Source organism: Diadema setosum, chromosome 11, assembly GCF_964275005.1.
Source record: "Diadema setosum chromosome 11, eeDiaSeto1, whole genome shotgun sequence".
Taxonomy (NCBI): domain Eukaryota; kingdom Metazoa; phylum Echinodermata; class Echinoidea; order Diadematoida; family Diadematidae; genus Diadema; species Diadema setosum.
Window position 1 is genome coordinate 4,149,460 of NC_092695.1, and position 23,902 is coordinate 4,173,361.

The window sequence follows — 23,902 nt, forward strand, 5'->3', positions numbered from 1 at the left end:
TCCATTTAATGTCCTATTCGAGGGACAGAGTTATTTGTTACTTACTAGAGGGGACGATATGCTTACGCACACGATTACTCAGTGAGGAAGACTCCGGAATCGAACCTGATTACCTTTGGATCTGGACGCAGACATGCTACCAACTGAGCCATATCACTACCCTACTTTTCATTGTTATCATCATGGATTGGTTGTAAGTACACATTCAGTCCACCTGAACCACTGAATAGCAAAATATTACACGTCATTCTATCCCTTCTCACCATTCACAGCTACAAGGACTGCAGTCTGTCCAAGTTCCTCCCTGGCCCTCAATGCCCCATCAGCTGTCTCCGTCACTGTCACAAAGTTGCGATGCATCCACTCCCGGTTGCCAATGGCAACCTGGTACTGGTCACTTTGATTGTCCCGTGTGTTGCGGATGTTCCCTACATCCACAAAGAAAGAAAATACATTGTACAATGCTGTGAAAAAGTGCATAAAAATCAACAGTGGAAATAGTTTTATATTACATAAAATATAGTACATAATACTTCACTGTATGTATAATTATATCATTTGTGTGGTGGCACTGTGGCATAGTGGAAGAGACCCTTGGCTTTGAATTAGAGGTCCCAAGTTCAAATCCAGTCAAGTACCTACATCCTTGGACAAGATCAAAATTCAGACACACTCTGGAAATGTTATGCAAACACTGCACTGAAATTTGTTTGCCCATATCAAACTTCACAATATCACACAAGCCTGCAACTTCATTTTTCTGCTTGACTACTGTAAAAGTGGATATTTTCGTGCGAGTAATTTTTCACGCCCGGCCGGGTAACATGGATTTCGCGTGTTTTTAATTCCGCGGAATGAGGACATTAACTACTGGGATATATGGCCTTCAAAAATATTTGTGTGCTTTTATCTTCGCGCTAGTGTCTGGTTGCGCGAAATGCGCGAAAATGTCCACCTTTACAGTACTGTGCTTTGGAGTTATGAAAAAAAATAATGTGCTACATAAAAAAAAAAGTTAATATCATTATTATCAATCCATAACTACATATGGGTTACTGACATATGTGCTTCTAGGAAATATAATCTCTAGAAAAAACAGTGGAACTGACATCCATCATCCATGTATAAGATTCTACATGTACAGTGTACAGGTGGACCCCTGAATTTCTCAATCTGAATGTCTTGATATCTTATAGAGAAGAATCCAAACACACGTTACCAGTCTCCATTTATACACTTAATCAAAATATAAATATCGGTGTTCTGAAGTACCAGAATCTTAGCATTAGTTAGAAACCATTTGAACATATAACAAGCCAAAAATCTTAATAGGAAACATGCAACCCAGAATTTGTAAAAAATGTTATATGTTCGAAAAAACAAAAAAAAACAAAGACAAAACAAAAACAAAACCATATCTGCAGTGTTGAAGTAAAGGCATCTGTAATTTGGAAGAAAAATGTAATGCAAAATTTGCATTTCACGTACCGGCTGATTCTGGAGTGATGACTGCCGAGGTGTCATTCTTCGGCCCCCTAGAGAAGACATCCACGGTGGTGCGCTCAATCTCCACGCGGAGCACGTCTGCGTCTCTGGGGACCCCCTCCTTGGGCCGGTTCTGGAGGAGGAGTTCCAGGGAGACCCCATCCACCAGACACTTGATCCCGCATCCCGGCACCCCTTGGAACTCACTGCACTTTGCCAGGCTCTCAGTGCAGAGGACCTTGAGAAGGGAGGAGGGTTTGGAGAGAGAAAACCACACTCTTCTCAGATCTTTAGACAATTCATCCTCTTATGTCCTATAGACTTATTGTCACATATCAAGCCATTTTTTTCCCCACGGTTGGTTTTTATACTCTCTTTTATCAGCCTGAACAATTGAAAAATGAGAAAATGCAACAGTTTTTGAGATATAACTGAAAATGATGTCAAACTTTTGATCTCAATACACAATACAGATGAGCTAAGCTTCTACTCTAGTTTCTGAGATACTTTTCCTATAAATAAACAAATCAACAATGAATGCAAGGGGTTCTGATTTTCTTTGAGATTTGGGATAAAACATTTCTAACACCTCTCATAAACACACATAGATACATGATCAATATGACGTACCTCTTTAGCCTTTGTTGCTATGGCAACTCCTACGGGATGCTCGCTTCCCATCTCCGCAGACCCAGCCAGAGCCAGAAGTCTGTCTGTGGAGTAGGTCTGTGATTTGGCTTGGAAGGCGGAGACATCAGTGACACTTGGTGCACCCTGGGTGATGGTTCCAGTCTTGTCAAACACAACGGTTTTAACCTGGAGGAGTGACCATAAAGTAAACATGAATACTGTAAAACCTGAAATGTTTGCCTGCATTTCAATTTCGCAAATTTCGTGTGCACCAAGATTCATGAAATTAAACTACAAGTGAAGACAGTTCGTCTACACCGTAGGCATTGAATGTCAGTGGCAATTCGCTAAAATTCCATGCTCTGAAAAAGGCCGTCACTTCCAATTCGTGAAAACATCTTGCTTTACAGTACAGGGTACCAACAGGTGAACTGATTCATAAACCAAACGGCTTCATTTCATCCCTTCATTGCAACTGCAATAATTTTCCTTGGTCCCTATGATCATAATATGTAACTTAGATGACATTTGACATTTCTAACAAATTAAAATCTCAAACTGATCAATAGCTAAAGTAGTAGTTTGAGACAGCTGCTCTTTTCCTTTCTTAACCTCAGAGCAGGAAAAACAGAAAACTTTAATGACTTCAATTTGGTGAGCATTGTTAACAACTGCACAATATAAGTCCAAGATCCACAGTACATTGTATACTCTGATAACACTGTCAAATATACATCAAATTACTCCATATGGAGCTGAAAAAAAAAATATGAATGATAAATCATACACAAATTGCATTGATCATTGGAATTTAACACATCAGAAAATGTCAAATTATCTGACAAATATGTAAAGAAAATTCTAACTTGAACGACATAAAAGCACAGTTCCAATGAAGAGAGTAAATCTGCAGGTACATTTAGAACTGCAATCAAAGGATCACACCATTTTGGCATCATGGAATCATGTCATTTTTGTTTGAGTGACTTTAACACAAATACACAAATGTGGGAGTTCTTTTAATCCTATGCTCTGCTGGGGCTTTTTCGTTTCATTTCTTCTCCCTCACCTTGTGTGCCAACTCCAGTGGCTCACCCCCTTTGATCAGGATACCATTGGTAGCTCCCACTCCAGTTCCCACCATTACAGCTGTAGGGGTGGCAAGTCCCAGTGCACAGGGGCAGGCAATGCACAGTACTGCGATGGCACATTGGAATGAATACTGCCACACCATCATGGACTTACTGCCTTTTGCATCCTGAAAGAGGAGATAACAAAATAGATGAACATGAAGAAGAGATATGATTTAATCTGAAGGTACATTTGCAACTACAATCAAAGGACAGTGTATCATATCATACATATATCTATTCTATCACTATCAATCTGCCAGCAATATTTCAAATGTTCTTTTTAAAAGAACCAAATCTAAATTCTAATATGCACAAAGTAAGCAGGTACTTTTTACCTGTAGTTTAACTGACTGTGTATAAAAGGAAACAACTTGGCAACACATTTTGGATGGCTATTAAATTTACTGTGTAAGGAGCCATGCCTAGCATGGACCATATCTAACATACATGTATATGCCAGTAAAAGTACACAACACATCAAGTGTAAAGACTGGTGTAATAAATAATTCTTTATGATTTCTCTCGCCCATGAAATGCATTGAAATGATCTTTCCAACCAATATCTACCACAAAAGCATCACATGAATTTGAACTTAATTCACATTTGATTCTCACACAAAACTTGCATGTAAAAGCATCACAGCTGTTGCAATGGCACTGTTCTGTTATTTTTAAACTTATTACATATCTTTTTAACATCACATATAGCAAGCTCAAGCAAATTTAAACACCAGTGTGCAGTGGTGGATCCAGGAATTCCGTAAAGGGAAGGCGCCTTTACAAAATTAAGGGGGTGCATGTGCCCCTCATTTTTTTCCTTTTTATTTCTTTTGTTTTAATAAAAAAATAAAGAGGGCCCCCCCCCCCCCCCATCCACCACTGAGTGTGGGTGCGACCAAACAGCAAGTGCATTTCATAGACAAACATTCAGAAACACAAAAGTTTGCCATCAGAATGCATAGATACAATGTATGTGATGCTGTTGTCTCAACATCGTACTCACTTCAGGCGTGGCCATCGGGTGGACCATTCCCGCCCCCGACATTCCCATGGCAACGTGGCAGATAAGTGTGATGACCGAGACTGCGACAATACCCGGCACAAAGTAAGCCGCAATTCTGTCCGCCAGCTTCTGGATAGGAGCCTGTAGGGGTGTGAGAACACAAAAAGACATTGGAAAAACAACAACAACAAAATGACCGAACCACAAAGTTATGACAACAAACTTTGGCCCATGTGCTCAACAACTGACGCATAGCAATTAAAAATTAAATTTTGGTGCACAACTTTTTGGTTAATGACAACAAAGCTTCCTCAAGTTCAATCAGGGACTTCGTGAGTTGTGATTTAATGTTTACATTAACAAATTTATCAATTGAACACTTGCTTATTCATTTGTTACACAAAAATCGTTGACAATTAAAGGGAAATCTACACATTTGTGACTCAAGTCTGACAAAGACAAATATCTCAGAAATCTTAGATTCGATCGACTTCATATTGTTCCAGTTTCATGGCAGCAAAATATTTTTCATTATGCTGACACTCAGAAACAAAGAGACTATAGAATTCCTTGTATCTTACCTTTGAAGTCTGGGCCTCCTCAACAAGTTTGACAATGTTTGAAAGGGTCGTCTCAGCACCAACATGAGTTGCTTTCACAAAGAGCACGCCGTTCTGGTTTATGGTACCTCCAATTACATTACTCCCTGGGATATATGAGAGCAAAATACTAGAACATGAATATATGACATTGCCCTCTCCCTTTCTTTATCTTTTGAAGACTTTTCAGTATCTGTTCACATTCAAAATCACTGCACACACACTGTGAAACAAAGTTGATGATATACAAATAATTGTTTTGTTTTACAACTCAATTACGAGTTCTTGATATTCAAAACTAAGTTAGGCTTTTTCATATACAGTATCATGTCAATTGAGATTTGAGATACCTGGTCTTGTCACCTCAGGGATGATCTTGTAATATTGCTTCCTTTCTGCTGCTACTGTCAGCCATTACTGAAATCTTTCAAATGCAGTTCATCATATTACAGAGTATAGTAGCACTATGAATATCTGGACACTCACTTTGTACCACTCCACATACCCATAATAGTTGGTTGTACTAATACTGCGCAGATTATGCATTTTCATCACAATACATGGTCCGTTGACATGATAATTTAGCAGATCTGGATACCTGTGAAACACTTCATACTACAGAAAAAGACTTATGATGGTATAAAAGGGGGGGGGGGGGTGGCAACAGAGACATAAAGTACATAAAATGGGCCCCATTTTATAAATCTTGTTTTCAGTGACAACTGCCACATTTCTATTAGACAAATTTGCTCTAAGCCAATCACATGCAAAGATTTCAGTAGCTTGTAACAACTACCACAACTTGTCACTTGTTTATGAAACAGGGCCCTGGTGAAGCTAACCCACCTATTTTCTTTGTGACAGGCATAGACTCTCCTGTGATGAGAGCCTCATCCACCATGGACATGCCCTCCTCTACCACCCCGTCTACTGGAATCTTCTCCCCAGGCCGCACCTTCACCAGATCCCCTCGCTGGAGCAGATCCACGCTGGTCTGCTTCTCTAACCTTTGACCCTTGTCGTCAGTCTCTACTAGCGTGGCATCGGTGGCCTGAAGCGAGATGAGCTTGGCTAGGGCAGCCGAGGTCTTGCCCTGTGAAAGAAAAATCTCTTTTTATTGACGAAGGAAATCTTATACAACCTTTTTAATACATCATGAATAAAAATTTTATCTTGAAAATAAGAAATTGATCATACTGTTGAACAGAGATAACCATAGATCAGCTTTGACAGGAAGAGAAAATACACTTTATGTTACATTATGAATTAAACAGAGCTTCTATAAGCAGTGGCTACATATAAGCCTTTACATTTCATTGTGGCTCATTACAACACAAGTTGTTGCATAATACTGCACTATGCTACCATTGTTCACAACACTTCATTACACTACACTACACTACACTACATTACACTACACCACCCTACACTACACAACATTAAGCCACACTACACTACATTACACTACACTACCCTACACTACACTACATTAAGCCACACTACACTACACTACCCTTCAGATTATACAGCACCACAATAAATAACGTAATGACACTTTCTGCACAAACACAACACTCTGCAACATCCTACTACACATACACCAAAAATCTCGTCTACTTCATCACATAGTATGAAATTTACCAATAGACAACATGCTGACAGGATTCAATTGGGGAAACCATTCACTTCACAGCTTCCTACACCTCACATACCAGCCATACACCTGTACCATCCTCCAGTGCAAAACAAACCTTGGTGTAGTGTTCCAGCCACCTGCCCAAGGTGACAAAGATGTAGAGCATAGGGGGCTCATCAAAGAAGGTCTTTGGGCTGAGTTTCTCGTTACGACACACGGCAATAAGCAGTACAATGACTGAGTAGGAGTATGCAATGCTTGTTGCCAGAACAATTAGCACATCCATATTGGCTGCACCATGCTTGAGAGACTTGTAGGCCTGGACGTAGAAATATCGCCCTGCAATGAACTGACATTAGAAAAGACAGATACAGTGAAAATAAGAATAAAGTCATGAAAGAACTCTTCAATATCACAAATAACAAAAATACCCACAACCCTGTTAATATCATCACTGATATATACTACCTCATTCCATGATCCATGATGCACACAATCTGCTTAACCCTTTGAGGACAGACTGATTTTGCTATAACATGCATTTCCCATAGACACCTGCTCGAGTATTCTCAGGACTCGTCTTCAAAATGTTAAAGGTCCTGTTTACTTTTGGGAACAGTGATTAACAATTTTTTTCAAGATATAACATTTAATGCATATATGTGTAGGTCTGTTGTACAGCAAAATATCCTATCATATACAATCTTCGCGATAAAGTCTAAAATATAAGGAGATATCTTATTTTTCTCAATAAACCGTGACTGTAGACAGTTTAGTCTGGAAACATTTTCATTATAATTATTGTTCAAATTTTGTATATTTAACAAAACTTAACATCGATTATACAGATTCAAATTTTTACAGTGGTTGTGTTTTATACCTAAGTCACAATTTAGAACTATTTTAAAGCACTAATGCTGGGTATTTGTTTCATCTGCAAATGGTAAATTATGTCTTTAAACAAGACATCTTAAAGTAATTTTGCGAAAGGGCTCCTATTACCGTACTGAATGGAAGGTATAACACATCACTAAAATAGTAATATCAAACCTGTACTTTGACAGATATACACATACTTTTCAAATCATATGAACAAATGTGAATGTTCACATGATACATTTCTTTCTCCCATTCTGTTTTATTGTCATTATGTTTGGTGGAGTCTGTCATCTACAATCATGCTTCATGTGCCATACTCAAACTTAAGTTCCGCAAATACAGATTGTACTTTTTATATGCCTCCGCCACGAAGTGTTGCCGGAGGCATTATGTTTTCGGGTTGTCCGTCCGTCCGTACGTACATCCGTCTGCTTTCGTTTACGCGATAACTTGAGTAATATTTACTGGAATTTTACCAAACTTGGTCCCAGTATGAAGTATGATGGGGCAATTATTTGATTAGATTTGGGGTGAAGACATTGTACTATACCCCTATTGGGAGAATCATGCATTATGGTGGAGGCATCAGTCGCCATGGCGACATTTCTAGTTCTAGCATGTCACTGTGCACCTATTCCTGTCAATCAATAGATGATGTCCTCCATAAAGCATGCAGTGAAAATCTATGGACAGACAAAACTGTAATACAGTCTTGTGACATGATCTTGTAGAGTGAGCAACCCACTGTTTTCACTGCCATGTTTACAGTGTGCTATGCAATGTTTGTTTTTACTTTTCGCATATTTGCAAACAACCAACAGCTGTAGACTATTAAAGACCGAAGATCAAGTTTTAAATGCAGTCATATGGACTGTGTGAGCATTTGGAAATATTTGCAAACTTTTAAGATACCACTTTCTCACATAATCTTGATCCAGTATTTATCAGCAAAGATTGGGAGTGTGATCTGCTCTAAAATGCATGTTTTGTTTGGAAAAAAAAATCAAATATGTTATAATCAAACCAAAACAATCATGTGACCTTACATTACAAAAACAAGAAAAAAAGTTGACAGGGCAGACATTAAAAAAAGCAGACTCAAAGCTTTAGAATAAGGAATAAAAACACATGTAACTCCAAACAGACATTCCTAACCTAGTGTACCTAAATAATGGAAAGAAAGTATGCACTCTTGCAAAGTGCTAGCTGAGAAAAAGAGGATCTGGAGTTAACCCGTTGAGGACAAGTCCCGAGTACAGGTATACTCGGGCAGGGGTCTATGGGAAACGTGTATGTAGCAAAATCAGACCGTTCTCAACGGGTTTAAAGAGTCTTTTTAAGTGCTGTGCTGTGTGTAATGATGGAACGAAAAAACTCTGAGGCAACTGCAGTGAAGGGATTATCAGATTACCCTGCAATTGTGCATGTCCATTAGCACGTTATGCATGACTGATCACACCTCTCAAAGCAGTAGCTCTTTTCTTTCAAAAGCTATTAGAGTTCAAAGTGAAGAATTTGTATTGAAAGGGCTTTTAAGAAATGAAAGGGACCTCTAGTCAAACCTAATCACACTCTTCTTTGAAAAAAAAGCACCCACGAAAAGCTGCAAAACCACAGCTAATATTCTTTACATGATCCCAAACTTGGGAATAGTGTAAAAGAAGAATTGCTCTTTCAGGAAATATAGAAACTACAAATTGACATGATTGACCCACTTCACCCATTTTGAGTCCTCATGTAAAGTCACGATGTGCAATTTTTGGGAGTCAGGAGTCTTATCCATTATGCCACAGCATCCCCTATCTTATGGAATCCTTGATGACTTTATTACCTGCACTGGTGTACAGAGGAGAAAGAGGAGGAGGTTCATCACGGACACGCCTGGGAAGATGCAGACAGGAAGAGGATGAGCGATGATGTCATAGAGGAGGATACCGATCACTGGCAGACCAAAGAGGAGCGAGATGAAGAAAGATCGTTTCCACCTAGAAGAAGATTGATCAGCATATTGACATGTGCACAAACAAGACAAAGAAAAGTACAAGAATAACTTCACAATACTGTGTCAATACTGTAAAACGAGGAATGCTGGAGTGCATCTTCATTTCGCGAGAGCCAAGATTCGCAATTTGCAAAAATATTATGCCAAGAATGAGGCCATCAGCTTAAATTTTGTGAAAATTTCATGCTGCAAATATATTGATTTCCAATTGAAAGGCTGAACAGCAATATTCACACACACAAACACACCTAGCATCCAAGCTGTGTCTTTACTTTGATAATGAAGTATCAAATTGAAAAGCACAAAGATTATATTTGTTAAATAACTTAAAAATACAATTGTAAATGATTCAGGATGAGATTCTGTACTTTTTTTTCATGATAAATGTGTTGATCTTGTTCATCCAGATGTGAAGAAAAATACATACAACTCAACAAGCAACAAAAACAAAACAAAACAAAACACACTATTCCACTCACTGGTTAATAGTTTGGGAGTGATCCACGCTGGAGTGAACATTTGAATCTTTTGGTATCATCGAAGCCTCAAAGCCAGCATCCTAAACAAAAAAAAAAAAAAAACACAAAAAAAAAAGAAAAGAAAATAATAATCAATTCTCAAAGTCAAAATTTAATGTCTGACTGCTACCCTTAACCCTATTCCAACTGGGCTATTTGAGACCAAGTTTTTACGGGGGGGGGGGGGGGGGGGGGGGGTCAATTAACCCCCCCCTTCAGATCTCGGCCGCCAATTGCGAGATCGCCGCAAAATTTTGCCTGAACATAGAGCTGGATGTCAACTACAAGATTACATGGTCATACAATAGAAAAATGTTGATTTCATATTTTTTGATAAATTAATTATGCAAATTAACGCATAAATCATATTTTCACCTGTAACTCCATCAAAAAGACTGAAGGATTATTAAATTTTTGTGTCAGAGTTTCTCAAGACACATCAAACAATTTTCTTGTAAAAAAATAGCGCAATCAAAATCATTTTCTTTTGTTTTTTATTGTTTTGTTAATTTCTTATGTATTTTATTGTTTTTTCAATCTTTTGTTTTCTATTGTTTTTTTGCCAAAATTTGTTGGAGACACTTTTTCAAGCTTATCTACAATAGAATTGATTTATTTCAATGGTTAAAAGTTGAAATAATCTAATTTATATCAATTAAATCATGATTTCGAGCGGTTTTCGGGTTGACATGCATATCATGCAAAACATTGCATAACTTCAGAACGGTGTACCTGGACGTCGCAAATTTGGTGTCAAAATATGCGGGAGACTTAAATGAAAAAAGTCATGAAACGACGCGGCAAAATCTTTGCGCGTTGCGGAATCGTGGCGTGAAACGTCAAGTCAATTTGACCCCCCCCCCCCCGTTAGAATAGGGTTAAAGAAAATTCATCCTTACTTCCAACTAACATTAATTCGTAGTTGCTTATTTGGTTACTGATAGGAGAGAATGAATCAGGTTTTGTATCAAACTAAATACATCCATATTTCGTCGTGCGCATGGCAGATTGTCGTTAGCGCGCTTCCCTGCGCCTGGCAGATTGTCGTTACAGCGTGGGAGTGCGCATGGCAGATTGTCGTTAGGGTGTGGGAGTGCGCGTAGGGTTAACAACATTCTGCCATGCGCACGGAAGTGCTCTAACAACAATCTGCCATGCGCACGGAAGCGCGCTAACGACAATCTGCCATGCGCACGACGATTTGTTCATTTTGTGCCTAAAAATGAAATTATTTCATTACTTTCCTCTCATGTCATTCTTTGGTCTACCATCACTTTTCCTTTCCTCAATGTCTATCCCTACCATTTCTAAGGGTTATGTTGGAACTTTGCCAATGGCTCATGAGCGATATTTTCTTTTCAGATAATTTGAAAGTGCATGATACGATGGCAATCACAACATCTTCAGTTTTGTAACAATACCATTAAGAATCCACACAGCCATTTTATTATCTTCAAAATATTTACACTTACGAGAAATCTGAAACTTCAACTTGAGTGAAACTATTAAATGATAATAGACATCTTTGGTGACTTCGGCAATGGTAAACAAAATCCATGACAAAATATCAAACAAGTTTTGTAGCTCTGCTGTTAAGAATTTTAACACTTATTTTGTTCTTTTCAGAATATTTATTAAGAAGTCTGAAACCCCACCTTTGTATGAAAACTAAATAATAAACATTCAAGTGACTTCAGCAATGGTAAACCAAATCCATAAAAATCTCAAATAAAAAAAAAAGAAAGTACAAACATCTGATCTGACGCACAACAAACACAAATATGCCAAATCAGGGAATACTTTTCCTGGTATCGCATCGTAATTTGCCAAGCATTTTTTTCTATCACTGCTACAGAAACTTTTGCGCAGCAGTTTTCTTCCATTGTAATGCATAATTTATCATTTGAAACATCATACATCAGCTGAAATTGCTTATCACATTCAAGTTGGAAAATTAATCCCTGCAACTATATACACAAATACACAGACATTAATCACACACACACCATACACATTATTTGCAAAATAGAAAACTCCAACTCATATACTAGTACCTTTGTAAATGGTTCTGATAATACACTTTATGCTCACTTAATGCTGTTTGCAATTATGATATGTGGGAAAATCGGTAGCTATTCATACACACAAGCTCTACATGCACTGATATGTTAGGTTTCAGATCTAAAGTTTAGCTCTCATGTTGAGTCCATTGACAACCAACCTTCTTAACATTACTGAGTCAATGTCTTTTATTCCTTTTCTTTCCTGATGAAAGACAGAAACCATTAATCACAAACCACAATCCTTGCAAACGTTCCACACTTGACGATGATACATGAAAAACAAAAATTAAGTGTCCCCCAGAAACCACTGCAAGATGTCTTTTTTTTTATATGAATAATAGAGACAGCAGTAGGACCTACCATGTGCAATATTTGCAATGTCTGAGTGGCTATTAAAAGATAAAGAGAAACAGGCAATGAAAATCTGTGAAGAAACTATGCACCTTGATAGCTCTGATGATGTCTCTAGGTCCTGTCACACTTGGGTCAAACTCAAAGTGACCCCTACTGGTTGCCAGGGCAACCGCTGCTGACTTCACGCCTGGTTGCTTCACAAGGGTTGACTCGATTAGGTGCACACAGGATGAACAGGTCATGCCAGATATCTGGAAATATGGAGTACAGTTCAGATGGAACAGAGATCTTTAACCCGTTGAGGACGGTTTGATTTTGCTACAACACGCATTTCCCATAGACACTTGCCCGAGTATACTCGGGACTCGTCCTCAACGGGTTAAGATCATTTTGAAAACTATGTACTGTAATACTGTATACGCCGAATATTTCCCGAGGTTTTTATTTTCGCGAATTTCGCGAGTCGAGTGCTATTCGCGAAATTAAAGAAACGCGAAAATAATGACTCTGATCCCGATATGAACATGATGCACACATCTATCTCTCCATTCAGTTCAGTACTCCACGATCGCGAATTCAGCCACTTGCAAAATCATCGGGAAGTCCCGATTCGCAAAAAATTTAGACTCGCTAAATATATGGCGTATACAGTAAATAAAATATATTCGACAAACATCAACTTTTCACAAAGTATGCAATTAAAAAAACAAAACAATTATAGGCTTGTAACATTGGAACACTTTCATGTGACTACTCCAGTTTGCACCATGTATTAATGTCAATATTTGAATAAAACAGACACACCAGAATAACAACATCCCTAGCAGTAATTCTCACTATAAAATTGGAAATGTTGCCAAAAAAAAAAAAGACCTCCCAAAAAACTCATTAACAGATTTAAAAAAAGGCATGAACAATCTACTCCCAAAAGAAAGGAAAACCAAAACAAAACAACAACAAATCCACATCAATATCAGATGTCCTGACTGGTTACAATGAACTCTTGGAACAGCATTATGTTCTATTTTTAGATAAAAGGGGGGCTGCTGAACTCCATTCATCTGTCTATAGATGTATACCATGGGTCACTGCACTTTGTGCTGCCCACATACCAAACGCATTCCTGGTTACTTACTGAATGTGAATCTCACCACACAATGCACATACCTTTTTCCTGCCGCATGTAGTACACACACTGAAACTTGCTGTATATGTACACCATCACACCTGTTGTAAACCCTGATTTGTCAAGGGGTGTGATCAATCAATGATTTCACATCACTGCTAATTCTCTCTTGATGGATGATTTTTTTCGTAATGGCTGGCAGCCAAGCTGGTCTGTTCTAGTTGCATGAAACCTTTAACCTAAGAAACACTTGGGTTGATTTTCAACAGGATTTTTCCTGTATTATCAGAAGTTAATGGCAGCATCATGTACTACTGTGAGTTTTCAATTCTGGATACCCGATAATGAATGTTAAATGTTTTGCACAACAGGCCCCTGGTGTTCTAGCAAGTACATTGTAAATTCTAACATGCTTCATTTCTACATTGTATCCACATGTACATAAAATTGAACAAATTCCATAACACCTCTACAAGATTGCACTGAATAGACTCTAGAAATTAAGCTGCCTTGAAGAGAGACTAACCTGTAGCTCCACTATGCCTTCCTTGTGCTTCTGCTCCTCATCAAGCAGGACAGCAGCATTGAAGCCTAGGTCCTGTATCTGGTCTGCTATCTTAGATGGAGACAGAACGGTTGGATCGTAGGTGACCTCCGCCTTCTGTGCCATGAGGGACACACAAATGGTCCTGATGCCTTGCGAATGAAAATAAACACAAGATATGGTTTGATCTGAAGCAGGAAAGCTGGCAACTAGATGTGCACACTGTTGAGAATATCAGTTTGCAAATTAGGAATTTACCCTATGCTGTAAATACACTTATGTGAGGTAAATTCAAAACACCATACATGAACAGTAGTTTATCTCCAGGCTGCGTGAAATCAATTTACAAGGTTTTCAATCTTTTAATACAAATTGTACCCTTGACCTCTGCAATTTAGACCAAGTTAGATCAGAAATTTGAAGTCACATTTTTTTTAAAGGTGTGCAAATGGTCCTCATCCGGATCATGTGGTGTTTAGAGACAAACATCATTGTATGATGGTTTTTATTCTTCAGAAGCCCTCCCAATTCAGCAGTGGGTGGGTACAATATTATGGGATAATTGATCTCACCATTTAAGTGATAATATTTCCCTTACTGCCTGCATGGAACGGGAGAATGTACTTAGAATGTACATAAAGCTGTGCTCTCATTGGGTCATTTCAAGCATGCTTGTTTCAACGTCATAAAAACAATTTGCTTCGATGTCATAAAAACAATTTGCATGGACACATGACAACTGATTACTACCAGCAACACTTGAATTTTGTTTATTTTGATACTATTCATCGACGACAAAAACAAAATAATGACACAACATGACCTTCTACCCAATGTATATATAAACTGCACATACATTACACTGGCTGCAACATGCAAACTCTGCACATGCATGCATGCACCTATATTCCTCCCTCACATGGTTGTATAATGTCATTTGAAAGTCTATATTTTGCTAAACGATCCAAAAATCTCTCTCTTTTCTTGATGTCAGTTTTAAAGTAATATGGTCGCAGTGGAAGTCTCCACACTGAAATATATGGTTGGTATTTGTAATCACCTCAGGTATAACTCCTCTAATCCGTTTTTTATTTTTATTTCATTTTATCTTATTTCCTTTTACTTCAGAAGTGAACTTTAAACAATCTCAGCGATGGCACATTGATGAGGGCTGCAAATGCTGTAATTAAAGCCAACATTCTTTCTCATGACCAAAAATAACAAACAAACAATCAAACATAGACACAGACAGCACACAACCAAAACCCTATTAAAACATTTACTAAACAAAAGTGGCAACACAGGAGATTTTTATCACTGACTGCCTGTTCTCTTACAATGTGTCACTGTTTATCATCACAAAGCAATTAAAACAGTCAATGATGTGACTTAATACCTTTTTGCTTGGCCATCCTGCCTTCAATCAAAGCAACACAGGAGCTGCAGGTCATTCCTGTGACCTGCAGGAAGCACTTCTCTGTGCCCTCCTCGGCAGGGGTCGGCTCCTGGGACATTTCCCTCATGAAAGCCCCACGAGAGGTACTGTTACTGGGCGAGGGCGCTTCACCTTGTCCCTGCTTTGAGCTAAGGGCATGTGTTGGCGGACTGTGTGTGACGGGAGGACTGCTGAGGGGTGAAGACAAAACTTGGCAAGCATCTGTGCAAAGTAGAAATAATATCAAAGATAACCAGCAGAGATAAAAGATATTAACAAACACACATTCACTCTCAACATTGAACATACTGTAGGCCCTACAGTGTAGAATGTACATGTACCATACATACAGTACATTTGTACTCGAAATGCAAGGCTTGACAGGGGCCACCAGAAATAGATGTTGGGCCACCACTTTTTATGGAAAGATACAGTGTATATTTTGGTGACCAAATCAGGTCACTATATTTCATTGTCAGGCCACCAAGAGAAAAAGTTATTGGTACTGTCAAGCCTTGAAATGCAAACTCCATCTCCATGGTTCACAGAGATTTAATAGTCATGTTACACTGCATTATCGTTTACTGCACCTGTACCTGTAAAATTAAATGCCTTTTTCCACAAGGAGAAATATATAAAAAATCAAACTTCACAACACTCATCATTATGATACCAAGCAAAATGTCCCATAAAATAATGAAGAAAGTGGAAACTTATTTAAAAGCATTATAAAGCGTTTTGGTTGCCAGGTCAATTTAAGTGAAATGCACTTTCATCCAGATCAGTCTTCTCTTGTACAAAATCTGATATGTACTGTACAATCAAGTACACGAAGCTTTGTGTGTGTGTGTGTGTGTGTGTGTGTGTGTGTGTGTGCACATGTGTGTTCAATTTTTTGTATGAATACAGTCAAGTGTGAAATTCATACATACATTGTAAGGCTTTAAGGACAAGTCCACCTTCATATAAATGTGGATTGAGTGAATGCAGCAATATCCGTAGAACAACTCAGTGAAAGTTTGGTGGACAATCTGTTCAGAAGTTATGAATTTTCAAAGCATCTGCACAGTCACTGCTGGATGAAATGACTACAGACGGGAGTGAGTGATGTCACATGCATAGAATGATATAAAGGAAAATATAAAGAGAATTTGGCAACTTTTTTTTATTTTTTGAAGAAAGTGCACAGTTCCTTTACTTGTCACTGATGTATGGATAATATCATTCCCCCTGCCTTCTGAAAGAGGAAAATCAAGTGTTCTTTTATTATGCGAGAAAAGTGAAAACATGTTGAATTTTCTTTATTTTCTTACATCGTTCTACACATGCGACATCACAAGGTGTAGTACACATACGTACATCTTCTCATCCAGCAGTGAGCAAGCAGAAACTTCAAAAACTGAATCGTCCCATTTTCTTCAACTCTCGCTAATGTGCTCTACTAATATTGCTGCATTCACGTGTCTAGATAAAGGTGAACTTGTCCTTTAATACACCATAAAATGAACATTCCAAGTTTGAGTACTAGAGCACACACAGTATCTATGGATGCAACAGTGTTAGTAATTTTTTTTTTTCTGTACCTTCACAGTATTTCTCTCATATCATTCAACAGATGCAGTACTGCACATGTTTTTGACAGCTTTGTGATCTACAGCTGTACATTGTACATCATAGATTTAGTCTGACACATCCCCCTCTCTTGAGTTACATTGTACCACCATGCATACCAAAAATGGAGCGCTACCGAGCTTGTGTACCAGATTGTGATGAAGTACAGTGTATGTGTATTGTAGCAATTAATCAAATGTTATTGTACTACAGTAATGTGTATCGGTACACTGTACATAACAGACTTTCATTTTGATTAACTCCTCTCTGCCATCAAAACAGATACAGCTGTTGATATACAGGGTAGACAATGCAAACATATTGTAATAACAAATAATTAATGTTGCAAAGGTTTTTTAAAAAAATCTAAAAAGTGTGATACACCGTCCAGACTTTTTGGGAGGATGAAATCTTTAAACATACAAAGTAAATACAAACTGTAGGGTCTGGCAATCTTAAAGCTTAAAATGTGAACTGTCCTTGCCTTTGGGGTTGACAACACATTTCTTATACTGTAACATGAGGAATGTTCATGTGCATAAATTTCATTTCACAAAATTAAAATGCAAGCAACAATGCTCGTCTTTACTACATACAAGTGTATGCATTGAATGCCACTTGCAATTTGCAAAGTATGTGAATTGTGATGAATATACACGATGTACACGTGAATGTACCGTAATTGAAAATTCACATCAAGAAACACATGTGTCATTGTACCCCACTCCCATGATTGAAATAAATTCATCACAATTTCAAATTTGAGTCGTGAAAAAAAAACAACTTGCAAAATGCTACATTTCAAGGACAGAATCTAAATTACAATAGGAAAGTGATCACAGCTTTTCTCCACTGATTCATGGTGAATTACATTGTACATGTACATACATTGTACTATGTACATGTCCAATAAAATATTTGAATCCATTCCCATGGTTCAGACAAATAATTGCATAGACCATAATATAATTGAAAACCAAAAACTTCTTTACACTGTTACCTTGAATTGTGACATCAAAGCCCATATCATACACCATGTCTCGCAGCTGCTGCGGAGTAATGTGAACAGGATCAAAGGTCACGACAGCATTTTCATCAGCAAGGCTCACTTTCACAGACTTGATATCAGGGTTGTCCGACAGATTTCCTTCAATACTTTTCACACAAGAGTTGCACGTCATGCCCTTTACACTGAGAACCACTGTCTTAAAGATGTCTTCTTGTGACGGCTCGGGCATGAAGCAGTCAAATCCCATATCGTAGATTGCATCTCGCATGGCAAGAACGGTGGTGACCTTAGGGTCAAAGGTCACCTCTGCAGTTTTCCCTTCCAGTGACACCTTGATGAAGGTAAGTCCAGGATGGTCAGCCATCGTTCCCTCTATTGTCTTTACACACGAGTTGCACGTCATGCCCTCCACACGCAGAACTGCTGTCTGGATGTCGTCATCCTTTTCATCATCGTCATCGCTGTGCGGTAGCGTGGCATCGAAGCCCATATCATATATTGCCAGGCGAATCTCCTCAGCCTTCACTATTGATGTGTCATACTTCACATCAGCAATTTTGTCCTGCAGTGAGACCTTGATGCTCCGAACTCCTGCTAGGGATCCTATTTTGTCTTCAATTGAGCGCACGCAAGAATTGCATGTCATCCCCTCGATACCGATGATGACCATTGCGAGCACTGGGCTATTGACTGACTGGCTGGTAGCAGGAAGTGTTGCCTCGAAGCCCATATCGTAAATGGCTTCCCTCAATGTTTCTGGGTTGGTCAGGGATGAGTCGTAAGTAATCACCCCTTCTTGGCGGTCCAGAGACACTTGTATTGTTCTCACACCAGGAAGAGTACCCACATGGCCTTCTATGGACTTTACACAAGAATTGCATGTCATTCCTTCAATACGAATAGCAACGATGTCCGTATCCTGTTCACTAGATGTCTTCCTGTTCAATCCAGGCATGGTTTCATCACTCAAAAGAACAGCTGCTTGGAACCCCATACCATTCACCTCCTCGGTAATCCTCTCCAGAGTGATGACTCTGGCATTGAACAGAACAACAGCCTGACTTTGGGCGAGTGACACGCTTATCTTCCGCACTCCTTCAAGTTCCCCAATCTTGCCTTCTATTGACTGTACACATGATCCGCATGTCATCCCTGTGATTGATAGAATGCCACAAAGATGCTGGTGATCGGCATTATCTAGGCTGGCCTCAAAACCCATGTCGTAGATAACCTCTCGCAGCAATGCAGGATCGATATGGTGGGGTTCAAAGGATACAAGTGCTTGCTTATCCGTTAAGGATACCTGAAAATGGCACAAAGACCAATAGAGAAAATGACAAGAAAAAACACTGATGAAATTACCCCTATTGCGGCTGTGTGTTTAGCTATCAATCTTGTACCGAATGTCTGCAGTTAATTACACCTTATCACAGCCTGACTAGAATACGCTTGTCACACTAACATTTTATAGCACGATGGGTGGACACTAGAATGCAAAGTGGACTTTACCCCTCAAAACTTCTTGATAATAACAGGATTCCTTCATGTACCTTAACATTTCCTTGTGGTCACGATTGGTGTCATTACGTTTAACATTTGTCGGGCTCTATTTTGTTTATATTTTTAGAAGTGATGCCACATGTTATAGCAGGGAGGTGGGGTCTCACCTCCCTGGTTATAGAGTATTGACTGATTTCAATGGATATTCTCAAATCAAATACACAATTACATACACAGCAAGGGAGGCATCATACACTGTAGTTTGGGAGGTACTGGTTCAAAATATCCTGTCAAATACTGAGAAATTACATTCAATAGTACTAGTGTCTCGTTCTGGTATTAAAAATAATGCTCTTTCAATATATATTAAAAAAAAAAATCACATATATTGGAATCCCCAATCAAATGCCATAAAATGTGCACACCAATGTATGCATGCAACAATTGCTTTGCATTCCATGTTCAGTTTAAAGCATACACTGTAACCTAGATCACAACTTGCTTCATGATATTAATTGAGACTTGTATTTATTTGGTCAAAGCATTGCCTCTTAAATCAAAACAAATATGCATAAAAGATGTTTCTTTCCTCATGGCTTTTTCCACTGCACATTGGGAAAGCAAAACATTATCAGACAATCTCGATTTCTGACTTCATTCAGGTGTTTACTTGGCTACTGACAAAACTATGCATCAGATAAATGGGAGAAAGAGGAGTATCTGTACAAACAGAAACACTGCCTAGCCTGATGTACATTGTATGCAGCACTAAACAGCTTACATACTGTAGTACCATCAAGGAGATGGGGAGAGACCTCCTTGGTACAATCACACATACTAGGATTTGTGTGGATTCAGTTGATGTGTAAAGTGTATGATGTCATTCACCATGAAATACCATACAACTGTATACCCAGGCTAGATGCTACCAGGGATGTCAAGTTCAAAAAATTCTTATGAGTGAGATTGTCATGACTCTTCATCTCGGCGAGGGAATGTGCGCACAAGCGAGGGTGTGGGAGGGTTCTCCCCCCCCCCTTGCCTCCCACGGTACGAGCTTTTTCAATTTTTAGCTCTTAATGGTGCGTTTTAAATAGGTGCATACTTAAGTGACTATTTTTTACTTATTTTGAAAGACAAAAGGAAATATACCTTCAATTGTAACTATCACTTTTATCCTTTGAGCTATGCTCCTTATTATGGGCCCAAATTGCAGACTTTGCCCGATGCGTAAGAAAAATGGGTGCCATGCGTGAGATTGTGAGACGACCCCTAAATGCTTGAGTCTCACTCAGAATGCGTGAGACTTGGTATGTAGCTCTGTGCTACTGCTGATAACTGAATATTATCTTCTTCTTTTTACCCCAAGACAGTGTCTGCACCATTTAAAGATCACAGACCACATCGCTGGTACTGCAACCTTTGACATTTGAAAGTGACATGCACGTTTGTTATCTTCTGTCAGGGCATTAAAACAAGCTTACATCAGAGAAGCACAGTACCTGAGGGATTGCGGACAATGTGGAACATGATTGATCACTTTGTGTATTCCCAGTAATATTCTGGTTGAGGTGAGGATTTAGCTTTTAACATTTTGTGAGATATTCAGAAACCACTCTGATGAGGTACACTGTATCAAAGAGCATGCAATTCTAAAAGGGGAATCAAAAGTTTACTTGATGAAAATCTTTTTTTTTTTTTTAATGGCTGAGATACATGTATCCAAAAACAAAGTGAAAAAAAGAGATCCTGATAAAAGGTGTGGCCTGTCACCTTTTATTATCATCAATTTTTGTTTGATATACATGTATTCTTGGTCATTTGAAAACCAATTTTCATCAAATAAACATTGAATCCTTCTTCATGCTCTTTCATAATGTTTCTCATTATCTCACTTAGGAATGTTGAAACCTGAATCCCCACCTCAACCAGTACTGTACAGTCCCTTTCAGCTCTTTCTCAAATTATTGGTTTTCCTTCATCCCCCACTTTTTTGCTCATCTCCAGTCATTGATAATATTCATCACCATGCATCACAAAACCAACAAAAAGTGGCACACCCTAATATCATGTGAGACACAAAATGGGTGAAATGAGTTTAACCAACTTGTAATCAATCCTGAGTTTTTCAAATTTACTGAAATCATGAGCAATTCTTCGTCAGCATTATTTCAAAGTTTGGGATGATAAAACAGATGGGGACCTGTGATTTTCAGTTTGTCTCAGAGAACACCTGTTGGTATAATTAATAGTCAGATTAGTGGTAATTAGTTTACAATGTATGTCTTAGAGTCCCTCTTTATTTCTTCAAAATCCCCTTATACTTGTACACACTCATTTTCAATACACACACTCTTCACTTTCACCTCTGGATTTAACACACTTAAAATGGATACTGCCCTGACGGTTGGTATTAGTCATGGACTGAACGCATCATTAGAGCACAATGTATCCATTCATTGCTGATGCTACAACAATGTACACTGTAGAGTGTTTTTCACCTTTTGTTGTTGTTGTTGTTATTGTTGGGTTTTTGTTTTTGTTTTTTTGTCCTATTCATTGCACAGCTAGCATGGCTTGGTAATATCAAGTGCTATACCGTAAACCCGAAGTTTCAGTCTCTTTTCTCACTAAATACACCTTTTTTTTGGTGTGTGCCTGTTTATCAATATATTTTTTTCAAGTAATATATGTTTTTAACAATATTTTTATTTTTGCCAATATTTCTATTTACCAATATTTAGACATGTACATAGGTTAAGCGAGTCCAGTTGAATTGAGTCACCAGTATCATTTTAAAGCTAAAAGTCTGCTCATTCAGAATTTGCCCATAACTAATTCATGTCTGGCGACTTTTTGTTGGTTTTGTGATGCAAGGTCAATGTAGCGACATGATGCGTGTATACATGTAGATCTACAACTTACGTGTACATGAACTTCCATGGACAGCTACTTGTGATTAATCTGTAAATCCAACCATATAAGCATTGGTATCCTTCAAGACATACAAGTATTTTATATGACCCTATCTTGATCTATCCACTTTTTAGATCCCACCTAGATAAAAGCATCCCTCTAGCCTTTAACAAATCAATTTTGATTTATGGCTGAAAAAGCTGCCTCCTATTAAACATGTATATCGCATGCTAGCCTACAATACATTGTACACATTCTCTCTCTCTCTCTCTCTCTGTTCTTTTGCATGTACTGTATGTTTGCCTTTACAGTACACACTGTCCCCCCCCCCCCCCCCCCCCCCCCCCGCCTTTTGTTTCTCTTTCCCTAAGCAGCCGTTCCATAAAACTTGGCATTGATCATTACTGATGTGTGGGGAAGAGTACAAAAATATTTTCAAGGACAACACTTAACCAATAAAATTTTGTACATCATTCAATGTGTACTTGTATAGATCTCTTGATGCGTACACCAGTAGAGTGTGTGCACGGACAAAAACACACTGTGCAGACTATAGTGCATTTGTATGGTTGATGCGAATTTGATTGTGGGTCATGCACAGGAAAAACCATGATGAATATGATTTGCAGACTTTTTAGCAGTTCTCTGAATCTAATACACGATATCATTTTCTTCTTTTTTTTTTTATTTTGATCTGCAAGTTCATTTAATCTAAAAGAAGAATATTATGCAGTAATATAATGTACATTATACATGTCAATAATCATACATTTGCAAAGTGTACGCCTCATTTCTGTTCAGGTTCAGAAAAGAAAGAGGAAAACTGATGCACAACTGTACCTACACTGTAGAATTGTAGAGTATTAATCTGACGGTTTGATTTTGTTACAACACGCATTTCCCATCTAGACAGTTGCCCGAGTATACTCGGGACTCGTCCTGAAGGAGGTAAAGAACTTGCATCAGGGCCGAGACCCTATCGTAACAGCTGTTCTCGTCATTGCTGATGCATAAATTGATAAGAGCGGCCTTACCTTAACAAGATGAACACCATTGCAGTCTCCTACTTTGTCTTCTATGGCCCTGACGCAAGAATTGCAGGTCATCCCATCCACATTTATCACAGCAACTTGCAGACGATGGCCTCCACTCTCTGTCGCCATGGTGATCTAAAATGAGAATAGTGTCCGACAGTAAGTAAAACATACACTGTATTGCATCTCATGGACATTATACAAATGTAGGTCTGCAAATTCACTGGTACACTCCTGGACTTAATGTACAACGTAGACGAGTTGTCTTTTAAAGATCAAGGTGCAATATACAGTAAGTCCTTGCCTGATTGCCCAGGGCAAGTGATAATTAAAGGGGGCAAGTGTTGTGAAACATTGTGACAAAAAAAAATGCCAGAATTGGGCAAGTAAAGGGTTTTGAAGCCATTTCTTCATTAGTTATCTTT

At 38.5% G+C, this 23,902-nt stretch overlaps 1 protein-coding gene across 1 annotated transcript in view; it reads right to left on the reverse strand.

The window, feature by feature from the left end:
* Positions 1–23,606, reverse strand: part of LOC140234685 (copper-transporting ATPase 1-like) — a 45,723-nt gene extending 22,117 nt beyond the window's left edge. Inside the window, exons 1-15 of the mRNA XM_072314720.1 lie at positions 23,478–23,606; positions 18,019–19,330; positions 15,362–15,629; positions 13,955–14,117; positions 12,392–12,553; positions 9,847–9,926; positions 9,197–9,350; positions 6,602–6,835; positions 5,697–5,943; positions 4,833–4,957; positions 4,241–4,392; positions 3,185–3,359; positions 2,116–2,301; positions 1,489–1,723; positions 264–428 (exon numbers count right to left, since the gene is read on the reverse strand). Of these exons, the coding sequence (XP_072170821.1) occupies positions 264–428; positions 1,489–1,723; positions 2,116–2,301; positions 3,185–3,359; positions 4,241–4,392; positions 4,833–4,957; positions 5,697–5,943; positions 6,602–6,835; positions 9,197–9,350; positions 9,847–9,926; positions 12,392–12,553; positions 13,955–14,117; positions 15,362–15,629; positions 18,019–19,330; positions 23,478–23,606 (3,787 nt within the window). The remainder of the gene's footprint in view (positions 1–263; positions 429–1,488; positions 1,724–2,115; positions 2,302–3,184; positions 3,360–4,240; positions 4,393–4,832; positions 4,958–5,696; positions 5,944–6,601; positions 6,836–9,196; positions 9,351–9,846; positions 9,927–12,391; positions 12,554–13,954; positions 14,118–15,361; positions 15,630–18,018; positions 19,331–23,477) is intronic.
* Positions 23,607–23,902: the final 296 nt, after the last annotated feature.